This window comes from Cygnus atratus, chromosome 1, assembly GCF_013377495.2.
Source record: "Cygnus atratus isolate AKBS03 ecotype Queensland, Australia chromosome 1, CAtr_DNAZoo_HiC_assembly, whole genome shotgun sequence".
Taxonomy (NCBI): Eukaryota; Metazoa; Chordata; class Aves; order Anseriformes; family Anatidae; genus Cygnus; species Cygnus atratus.
This window is the reverse complement of record NC_066362.1, coordinates 44,951,770-44,962,527: the sequence shown is the minus strand read 5'-3', so window position 1 is coordinate 44,962,527 and position 10,758 is coordinate 44,951,770. Positions and strand designations below refer to the sequence as shown.

Here is a 10,758-nt window from a genome sequence, read left to right as displayed (position 1 = left end):
TTACCATCTGGTTCTTTAATCCCATCCTGCAGCTTTAGTGATATGTTCTTTTATTGGTAAGGGGCAATGCTTTGCTCAGGGATGTGGTGGAGTCACCATCCCTGGGGGTATTTAAGAGCTGTGTGGATGTGGTGCTTAGGGACACGTTTTAGAGGTGGACTTTACTAGGTGATGGCTGGACTTTATGATCTTAAGGGTCTTTTCCAACCTAAATGATTCTATGATTCTATATTGGTGTCTTCGCTTTGGGTGTGAATGAAGTCTGAATAGATCAATCTATTGCGTACGTTGGGGTCTGAAAGGAGGAAACAATATGGTATAGACAGGTTGATGTTACTGGCAGGTTGGAGCGCCTCCATTCAGGACTGTTGTATGTCTTCGGGAGAAAAAATGATTAGCATATTTAACTACATCTGATTCCTGCCCAGCTCAGATTTTACAGAGGTGATTAGTCCTACGCAGCTCAGCTCTGGTATCATCTTCATCCTCCGCAGTTCTGCCCACTCCTCTAAGCTGACAGCCTATACTTCCAGGGGACCTAGCACATAAACCCACAGTCTTACACATCAGAACTCTTGAACTTGTGCTGTAGCACATGTGTGGAAGTGAGCTGTTAGGCTTTTGGCTTCTCCTTGTAAGGTATGTTAGAATCCTGGCAAATGCCAGAGGTTTGTATTTGCTTTATACTTAAGAGATATTTATTTATATATTTATTTAACACAGGTTTCCTATAAAAATGACTCCTAGAATCACAGAATGCTTTAGGTTGGAAGGGGCCTTAAAGCCCATCCAGTTCCGACCCCTCTGCCATGGGCAGGGACACCTCCCACCAGACCAGGTTGCCCAAAGCCCCATCCAGCCTGGCCTTGAGCACCTCCAGGGATGGGGCATCCACAGCTTCTCTGGGCAGCCTGTGCCAGGGCCTCACTGCCCTCACAGTGAAGAATTTCTTTCTAACCTCTAATCTAAATCTGCCCACTTCTACTGGCTTTTACCCTCTTTTAATGGCTTTAAACAAGCCATTACCCCTTGTCCTGTCACTGCACTCCCTGACACAGAGCCCCTCCCCAGCTTTCCTGTAGGCTCCTTTAGGCACTGGAAGGCTGCTGTAAGGTCTCTCTGGGGCCTTCTCTTCTCCAGGCTGAACAACTCCAGCTCCCTCAGCTTGTCTTTGTAGAACAGGTGCTCCAGCCCTTTGATCATCTTTGTGGCCCTCCTCTGGACTTGCTCTAACACTTCTGTGTCCTTCTTGTACTGGGGGCCCCAGAGCTGAACACAGGGTTCCAGGTGGGGTGTCACAATAGTGGAGCAGAGGGGGAGAACCACTTCCCTCAACCCCCTGACCCTGCTGCATTTGATGCAGCTCAGGATGCAGCTGGCTTTTTGGGCACAGTGTTGGCTCATGCTGAGCTTCTCATCAACCAACACCCCCAAGTCCTTCTCCTCAGGGCTGCTCTCAATCCATTCTCCACCCATCCTATATTTGTGCTTGGGATTGCCCCAGCCCAGGTGCAGGACCTTGCACTTGTCCTTGTTGAACCTCAGGAGGCTTGCACAGGCACACCTCTCAGGCCTGTCCAGGTCCCTCAGGATGGCATCCCTTCCCTACAGTCTTCAATTGGCTTTTTTTTGTAAGGCTCCTTCCTTACAGCATGCCCCAAAGCCCAGGAGGCGCAGAGCGGTGCAGGGGGAGCACATCAGTCTGGAGCAGCCGTGTCTGGAGCTGCTGAGGCTTGAGGCAGTTTTCAGAAGCTGGTTATGTCCCCATTTCAAGCTCAGGCTAATAACTGCCCTTTAAAATCCCCCCACTGCTGTGTTTGTTTTATGTTTTGGTTTTGTTTTTCCCTCAGGGAGACATTTCTGAATTACAAAATGAAGCAGACAGAGGTTAGGCTGCAGGGCCACCACTCCTCCCCAGCTGCATGTGGCCACTTGAGGTTTGGCAACAGCTTTGGCTCTGCACTGCAGTGACACAGCTTCTGTTTATTTGCTCCTTAATGAAAATAAATGAAGATCAGAGGATCCTCAAGTGTAGAGCTGAACACCTGAAGGCTGTTCTGGATTGTCTGGGGAACAGCGAGCTACCTGCCACCTGTATTACCCTTCGCTCCTGATTAGTCCCAAGTGCAGCAAGACAAGCTTGGCTCAGGCAGGTGTGGGGTCACCCAGCTTGTCACCCTGCTTGCAGCTTTGCAGAGGTGCGCACAGCTAATTGCCAAGCCCAGGCAGACACTCCTGCTGTTCTGGCTGAAGAGAGCTGGTGATGAGTGCTGGCTTGTACCTAATCGCACTGGCTCTAGAACAGCTAATAGAGGCTCATTTTCACAGCTAACAAGATGTGAGCCAGGCAGTAAGTCTGCCCTACGTTGTAACCACTAGTGTATTCCTACACTGCAACGTGTAGGAGCTGCCGCGCTATAGCAGAGCTGTAACATACCTGGTTTCACCCTGTTCAGCTTGGTCTGCCCAAACCTCTGCAATGGCCTCACTCCCATGGCTGCTTTTACGTCTGCCATTCCTTCGTTCCTGCTGCCCTCCTGCCTCAAACTCCTCCCCTCCTTCCCCAGTAACCTGCTAGCTTTTTCCAGATTTTTCATAAAGTTTCCTCAAGACCAACCAGTGAGCACTGAATGAAGTGGTGCCAGTGCACAGGTAGCAATAACATGCTAACATGGTCGTGCCACAGGATGAACCGTAGTAAGGTGCTCATCATGCTCTCCTTCACGTCGTAAACATCTCCCACACAGCTTGCTACCATTTGGAAAAGTTATTTCCTAGTTTCACACTACCTGAACACACCTGTTGTTCCACATTCATGTTCAGCCCATATTAACCTAAAATTCTCCTGGTGAAGCATCAGAAGCTCTCCCATGTGATGATCAAGGGAACGCATCTGCATAGTATATGGCGACAACTTAAAAACTATTGCAAAAGTTTCCCCTGCAAAATCTGTACATGTATTTCAACCACATGCATCCCAAAACTCAGACTGTACAGGGCAATATATGCTTGATATTTAGGAATGAGAAGGAAAGGAGGAGGATGGAGAGTCAGCACTGCCTAAGGCACCAAGGCAATGACAACCTGTACACATGAAGCACACCAGACAGGTGACAGAAAGACAAGGTCATGCTCTGGAGAACTCAGAGCTCTTAAACCCAAGCAGGATCTGCAAGGCAGGACCTCTCCTCACAGAACAGCCTGGCAAATGTCCATCTGTGAGTACTACCACAGCCTCAACCAGACTGACGGGACGTGCTCCAGAGGAGTTATCCCTCCTTGCACTTCGGCACCAATATCTCCACATGACTGGGTGAACATAGCTGTGTGCATCACAGCCTACGTAGGAGGCAGTGCTGGGACACAACCCAGCCCTCTTGGATTCAGCCCCAAATCCTGGCTGCTGCACACCGATGGATACCTCAGCATACCAGCTTTATCCTGAATTTTAAAACAAACTTTTAGCCTGTTTGTGATGGCTGCCAGCATGACCTCAGCATAACCACTACACTTTGAGCCTCCAGAGAGCTGCTACTGACAGCTCAGAGATGTGACTGATCTTATTTATTTTCACAGCATTTTTAATTCCAAAGCACCATGCAAGCAGCACTACTCATCAAGGACTGAGATGTGTCAGGGGGCTTTGTTCTCTCTGAGCTTTAAATACTACACAGAAATAAATAATCCAAAGTTTACTGCTGTGCCTGCATCTCTCTGGGCAAGTTGGGAGTAGGTGGCCACTGCTGTTGTCCTCATAAAGAGATGGAAGAGCCCCATCTCACTCCCTGCAAAGAAATTCCTCTTTCATTGCCAGCCCAAGATGAAAAATAGTAGAGGAAAGTAGTCACTGCCAGCATGCTGGGAGGCACTTCATGATTTTTGCAGGTTGCAGTCTGGGATATGTAGGATGCCAGTGACTTGTCCTCTCTGCATCTCTTCCACAGCCTATGCTAGGCAAGGCCACCAAACATTACATGCCTCAAGTATATTTGTGAAGTGAGGTTAAGCATTAAAAAGCCACAGACAAAAATATTCCTTAAGATTTTATAAACATTTTAGATCTGGAACTTTTAAAAGTATAAATTGCTCAACTGGTATGTTGAGAAGCGCTGACGAGGGAAGGGGAAGTTAACAATAACAAACCACTTCAACACGGTGTCTCCCCATTCTGCTTGGAAAGGTGCTCCACCAAAAGAGGTGCAGTCTCTTCACATGACTTTTGCCAAGCACTGCTGGGTACACCACTTTAGCCAACAGAGATACTATTTACAAATCTTCATCATCGAAGGTCTCAGTGCACCTCAGCATCACAGTCTCATAATCAAACTGAAGATCTTCTTCCTGAAACGCCCCCCCAAAGCCAGGTAAGGTTAAAAAGCATAGGAGCTGATTGTGTTTCGAAGTGCTTGGTTGGTCAAGTGCTGGCAGGTGTCAGCTAATGTGCCTCTCTGAATCAGCAGCTTGTCAGTCAAGTGCCTGAGGTGCCTGACGAAGAATGTCTCAAATTCCCAATCAACTTCACTCTAAAAACGACAGGGCTTCACCCTGCCTCTATTTACATCATTTGGACTCACGTTACTGACTGTGGTAGCAAACATATCACGTAACAGGCTCTGAAGATACAAGAGCTTCCTCGAGCCCTTAACTTTTACTGACTTCAGGCTTTGCTGCTTTTAGCAATCGAAGGAAATGGTCTTCTTGACCAGCTTACAGAGCATAAGTGGCTCTTGAGAAATCAAAGTCTATGAGATGAAAGCATTTGTGTCTGCAATCAATCCAGTCCACCTTCTGCATTGATGCAAGACTTGTCAGGGAAAGGCTGCTTTTAAAAATAGGTGATATTTATAAAATGTATAGCTTAAGGAGCACTAAATCGCTCTTGCTTGCAAAATGACTCATCTAAAATCTGTAATTTTAAAAGAAAGCGTGCATCTGAAGATGCAAAGGTACTCAATACAATTTAGAAAAAAAGCAGACTTCCACTTAGATACTTTAAAAACTTTGAACCTCAATCCAAATAAACTTTTAGTGTCTTTACTGCTTAGCATCTCTTGTTATGTTGTCTCATGACAACAGCTCTGGACAGCTGACAAGATTGTTTAATTATTCCCACGCTCAGAAATATTTCTGTACCATGTAGCTTCCATGCTCCTGTTGTCATTTTTGGGCCAATGTCCTTTTAAGAGCACTCCCTTTCTTTGTCCAGATGATTTCCTCCCTCCTCCTGTGTGATTCTTTCTCAAGCATTTTACATCACTGGGGTGCGTGACCTTGGCAGCCCTGAGCACCAGGGCAGCAGCTCAAGAGGAGCTGCACTCAATGGAGCTGTGACTACAAAACAGCAGACGCGCACAACCCAACAATAATTTGTACCTGGATAGTTAACTGCAAATGGCATAACACAGAACTGGCATGTACTAAGCAGCAATAAAATGTGTCACCTCACCAGCTCTGCAGATGGGAGGGAAGGAGACCACAGGCTGCCTTTCATACTTAGTCGGGTACACGTTGGTTACCTTGCCTTAGTACTTTACCTGCTGCCCACCTCTGTATCATCTACCATGTGTATGCACAGTGCATCAGGACTTCACTTACCTCGGGATAACCTATGCCACCAGCACTGCCCAAACTCCTGGGCTGGTGTACCGGCACGGGCACTGCGTCGGGGAAGTGGAACAGTCTGCAGGGACTCAGTGACACCCGCAAGGTAAGCAAGTTACTTGTCTCGTAACCCAGACAAGTCCAGGAGTCTCCAGAGCCCTGAGCAAACCAATTTCTGGGCTAAGCTGTGTAGCCTACACTGAGCTCTCTGCTGCTGCCAGAGTTAGTGTTTCAAGCTAGCTGAAACGTTCCCTAGGCCCACTCAGCAGTCACTTCCCTAACTGCCTCCAACTATTTGCTCAGAGACAGAGCTGAATTTCTGCTCACAAAACAAAAAACTCTTGGCAGTTGTGGTTTTTTTTTTCCCTCTTGGCAGGACTCTCTAGATGTGCTGTACTCCAGTTATCTAAACTGAAAGAGGTTGCAACCTTCATATTATCAGTACTCTCTAGCCTGGGTGATTTCTGCTCAAACTCTGTTTTTATCGTCTCATCACAGACAACCCAAAGGTACTGGAAAAAAAAAAAGTGCACACAGTCTTTTACTTCCCTTTGGATGTGCAGTTCTCAGTTAACTGCCAATCTGCTGTATTTCACTACCACTCATGCCACAGCCTGGGAGCTGTGAGATGGGCTTGGGCTCACGTATAACAATACAGCACCAAGCAGGAGGACAAAAGCAGCACCAAGGCATGACAATCACAACTCAAAAATACTCTATCTTGCCTACAGTTGATCTTTCTTTTCTAAGCATCTTCAGTTCATGGTCACAGACACAGACACAGATTTCTAGGTTGGAAGAGACCTCAAGATCATCGAGTCCAACCTCTGACCTAACACTAAGTACTCCACTAAACCATATCGCTAAGCTCTACATCTAAACGTCTTTTAAAGACCTCCAGGGATGGCGACTCCACCACCTCCCTGGGCAGCCCGTTCCAATGCTTAATAACCCTTTCGGTAAAGAAGTACTTCCTAACATCCAACCTAAAACTCCCCTGTCGCAACTTTCGCCCATTCCCCCTCGTCCTGTCACCAGGCACGTGGGAGAACAGACCAACCCCCACCTCACTACAGCCTCCTTTAAGGTAACTGTAGAGAGCGATAAGGTCGCCCCTGAGCCTCCTCTTCTCCAGGCTGAACAAGCCCAGCTCCCTCAGCCGCTCCTCGTATGGTAAATGGTCATTTACATAAACACAGGAAGAGCCTTGTTTTTATGCAGAACACAGTAATTCACAGACCAAAGGGCTGTGTAGATCAGCGCCTTGTCTCTGACAATGGCCAGGAGTGGATGTTTAGACAAGAAGTGCAAGAATATAGCATACAACATGCTCTGTTCCATAATACATGCTGCTGCATTCTGGCACACCGTGCTGTGAGGAGGTTCTGAGCTGGGAATTGTATCTAGACTTTCAGGTATACTGTCAATGGACTGATTGGACTATGTTGTTTTCATTTCATTGGGTGCTTTCTAGTTCTGGTCTTAGAGCAATGAACAATCATTCTGTGTACCAAACCCATTTAGGATCAAAATTCTCTCATGCTACCCCTCAGTCTTTTTTGCTGAAGAGCCCTACTCTAGTAGCTCCTGTTTAATAGCTTTTGCTGTGTCTGCTGCCATACTCTGAACCCCCCGCTAGTGCTAATATCTCCATGAGATAGTGGGAACCAAATGGCACACGGAAATCACTATGTGAGAGTTTTATGTGAGCGTTTTAGGAAGTGGTGCAACACTAGTTTCTTTTTTTTTTTTTTTTTGGGGGGGGTGAAGGGGGTTGGATCTCAATTACCCTTCATCACAAACATTCTGTTTTCTTTAAAGGAACATCTGCTCATGTAACAGAGAGCAGGTGGAAGCTAGATGATAGCAAAAAAAAAATAAAAAAATAAGATAGAACAGTGGCCATTGTAGAGGCACAACTGACTCTGAGCCCAAACAAGCATGTTCTTGCTGAGGGATCTCTCCCTTTTGGTCCTCTACCCATGTGTGAGATCTCAGATACCTCCTTGGCAGGAGGACAAGAACAGGAGGAAGAACACTGCAAATACAAAGGCTTCTGGCTCAGTGAACCCGCAACAACAGGCTGAGGGTAAGGCACAGCACAGCAGCTGCTCTCTTTTAAGAGCTGTTCTCTTTTAAGAGCATAATTACCCTGCTCTTAAGGCCTGCCAGACAGGGGCTGAGGGTAGGGAACCTGGCATCACGACAAAGCACAAGGTGGTCCCTATTGAGCTCAGAATCAAGAGGCTTTTAGTTATGGAGAGAGCAGGCACAGCTTTACCTGCTTACATGAGATCACTCAAGCTTTTCAACCTGTAACTTCAATTACTAAAACAATAATAATAAAAAAAATCCTCATGTCATTTGGATTTTTAGTAAGATTCTAAGTAATAATGACACCTCAAACCTTGTGTCTTACAGAGCCAATCCTAGTGACCTTTGGAATGACACATCTGAAGTGATAAACCCCAAGCTCTTGTTTTAGAAATTCTGGACAATACGATCTGAAGCATGGAAAACAGAAATTCCTTCCTGACAGTGACAGAAATAGACTGCTCCTTCTATAAGGAACCCTTTGGCAAAGCTTACCTGGCAAAACTGTGCATTAGCAAAGAAAAGGCTTTTTAGGAAGTCAGTGATCTGCAGATAGAGTCTGTGGTCATCCTCTGGATTTTCAGAAGTGTAGCTTGCAAATGCTGAACTGAAAATGGAACCCAAAGTTATGTTTAAGGTCTTGTTCCCTCTTTTCTCCTCCTACTTACTTTCCCTCCTCCATATTTTACTCATAAATTAAAGAAGACTTAAATTGTTTTCAAGACAAACCTGATAATAAAGACAATGGGTATAAAAGATAGGGAGGAGTGGAGGTGTACGTAGGGAGGAGATATTGTCTAACAAATGAGAGGAAGAACAGAGAACTGCAGTACAAGAAGCCACTGTCACAACAAAGAGATCCACTGATACATTACAGCTGTGGTAACTGTTTTAGGGAAAAGTATACAGCCGTTGTAACAGAGAGCAACAATGGCTATTTGGTACTGTATTTTGTAGGCTTGTTCAAAGGAACAACACTGACTTCTTTCGTAAAGTCTTTGAGAGAACACAAAAACGTGGTCACGAAATGACACATTAGTTGTCACTGGCAAGTTTGGTAATGGGCAACACTGGTTACAAGCTCAGATAATCACTCTGCACTTCACCTCCATATTCTCCCTGGGATCTTACAAGGTTCTGCCACCACACCTCTGTCTGGAATTAAAAGGCATAGTGTGATAGGAAAAAGAAGGGAACAGGATAAATGTCTACTGAAATACTAATCTAGTTTGGGGCTAAAACAAGACTGCAAAGATGATGGTAATACACTGCAGTATTAACGAATGCTTTTTCTTGTTTCAAAAGCAAACAGCAGTTGTGACCTAATCAATGTCATTTAGTGGATACATGCTTTGTTAAAGCCGTATGATGTATTCAGGAGTATTCTGATCAACAGTCTGAACAACGTTATTTCCATTCATGCTGTTCTGGAAGTGCAAAAAGGAATTGGGGAGAAATAGTGAAGATGCATGCTACAGATGTGTGCATTTCTAAGTATGGAAAAATAAGTAAAAACTGGGTCAAAAAAGGGATTAAAACACTACTTGGAAAGAGAAAAAAAACTGAGAGTAAGCAGCAAGAATGCATAAGAGAGGAGTCAATGTGATTTTCCTCTTGAGGAAAGAAACCCTTTTCTTTCTTTGGTCTAATGGGAAAATCAAAGGCAATGCTAGTTTTGTATCTGACATGTTCTTTCCTAGGTAACTGTGATCTGACCTGCAGAGGAAAAACCTATTATTATTTAATAGGTCTTGTGTTTCTTTGATGTTACTGCTCAGGTCAACTGCACTTTAACTTGATCACCTCCTTCTGATGAAATTAGAGTACTTGAAAAAGGTTAAGGGAGACATTATTAAAAAATACATTATTTTTGTCTCATTAAGTGAGAGTACAGTTCATGATTAGCTGACTTATCCAGCGAATGACTTATGGTCCTCATAGACCTGGTAAGTGAGAGAGAAAAGGAAAACATTATAAATCTTGTAATTTGAAAGATGTAAAGCTATGCAGAATGGAGGAAAAAAAATTAGAAGGGTTTATCCATTTATCCAGAAGGAGGACTCCTGGATTTACCAGGAAGAGTCACTAACAGTGCCCTGGTTACCCCAAAGTGACTGGGCACTCTCAGTAAGCGAGTCTTCCAGGTTTTGCTGTAATGCCTATTAATCATTCCACTCATACACCTTAAGAGACAGTACTATTGTGAGCACAATTGCTGTATGCTACTATTTTAACCATCTACTAAAAGTTAGGCATAAAAAAGAGAGTTAGGCTATTGACTTATTCCATGCAAACTTGCTGTGGAGTATCGACTGTCAGCTATTAAGTTATTCTGTCTCATAAAAGGCGTGGGTTTGTAATTTACCTCTGGCTAGACGTTCCCTGAGTCTCATTTGTGTCAAGAAAACCAGCAGCAACATCAAACGCATCTTCAAACATTACCTGTCAGAGAAAACACTTTGAATGTCAATATATCCAGCCACTAAACAGTTTTACCTAGGGCATAATTTTTAATAATTAAGTCTTTAAAAGCATGATATTCCTTCTTTCCATTTAACGGGTATGTTTACTGCTACAGTAAACCTACAGGCTTTTGCGGAGACAGGAATAAGGAGGAGTAACTATATTTCATGACTAGGAACACAAGGTTAGTCCGCTCCCTTAGGCCTGTGCTTCAACCTCCAAGAATTAGACCTGCATTACATCTCCCAAAACATCAGTAAAAGCATGAATTTTAACAGTGCTTTTCAGACTTGACTGTGGGCTGTTGCATTGTTTATGGCTGGGGATCTCAGCTGTATCAGCCATTCTCCACAAATCCAATTCCAGTGTACAGTCTGGCTTACAAAGGAGTTTGGATTCTCCATGTGACAGACATGTGACGTCATTAGCTCACTTTGCCATAATGTAGATCACATACTTTCTGTGCCAGAAAGTACTGTACATGTAACATCCCCGTGACATTTGTTAAGTAGGTCAGTAATATGAATTGTCTAAGTGTCCTGTGACTCAAAAAGAGCTCGTCAATGCAATGCACGTATCTGCTAAAGGTGAACCTCTGTC

The 10,758-nt window shown here is 44.7% G+C and overlaps 1 protein-coding gene across 1 annotated transcript in view; it reads right to left on the bottom strand.

Annotated features, from left to right (window-relative positions):
• Nucleotides 1-4,097: 4,097 nt before the first annotated feature.
• STRA8 (stimulated by retinoic acid 8) overlaps nt 4,098-10,758 on the bottom strand; it is a 15,697-nt gene continuing 9,036 nt past the window's right edge. Inside the window, exons 6-8 of the mRNA XM_035551824.2 lie at nt 10,061-10,137; nt 8,191-8,302; nt 4,098-4,341 (exon numbers count right to left, since the gene is read on the bottom strand). Of these exons, the coding sequence (XP_035407717.1) occupies nt 4,267-4,341; nt 8,191-8,302; nt 10,061-10,137 (264 nt within the window). The 3' untranslated portion in view covers nt 4,098-4,266. The remainder of the gene's footprint in view (nt 4,342-8,190; nt 8,303-10,060; nt 10,138-10,758) is intronic.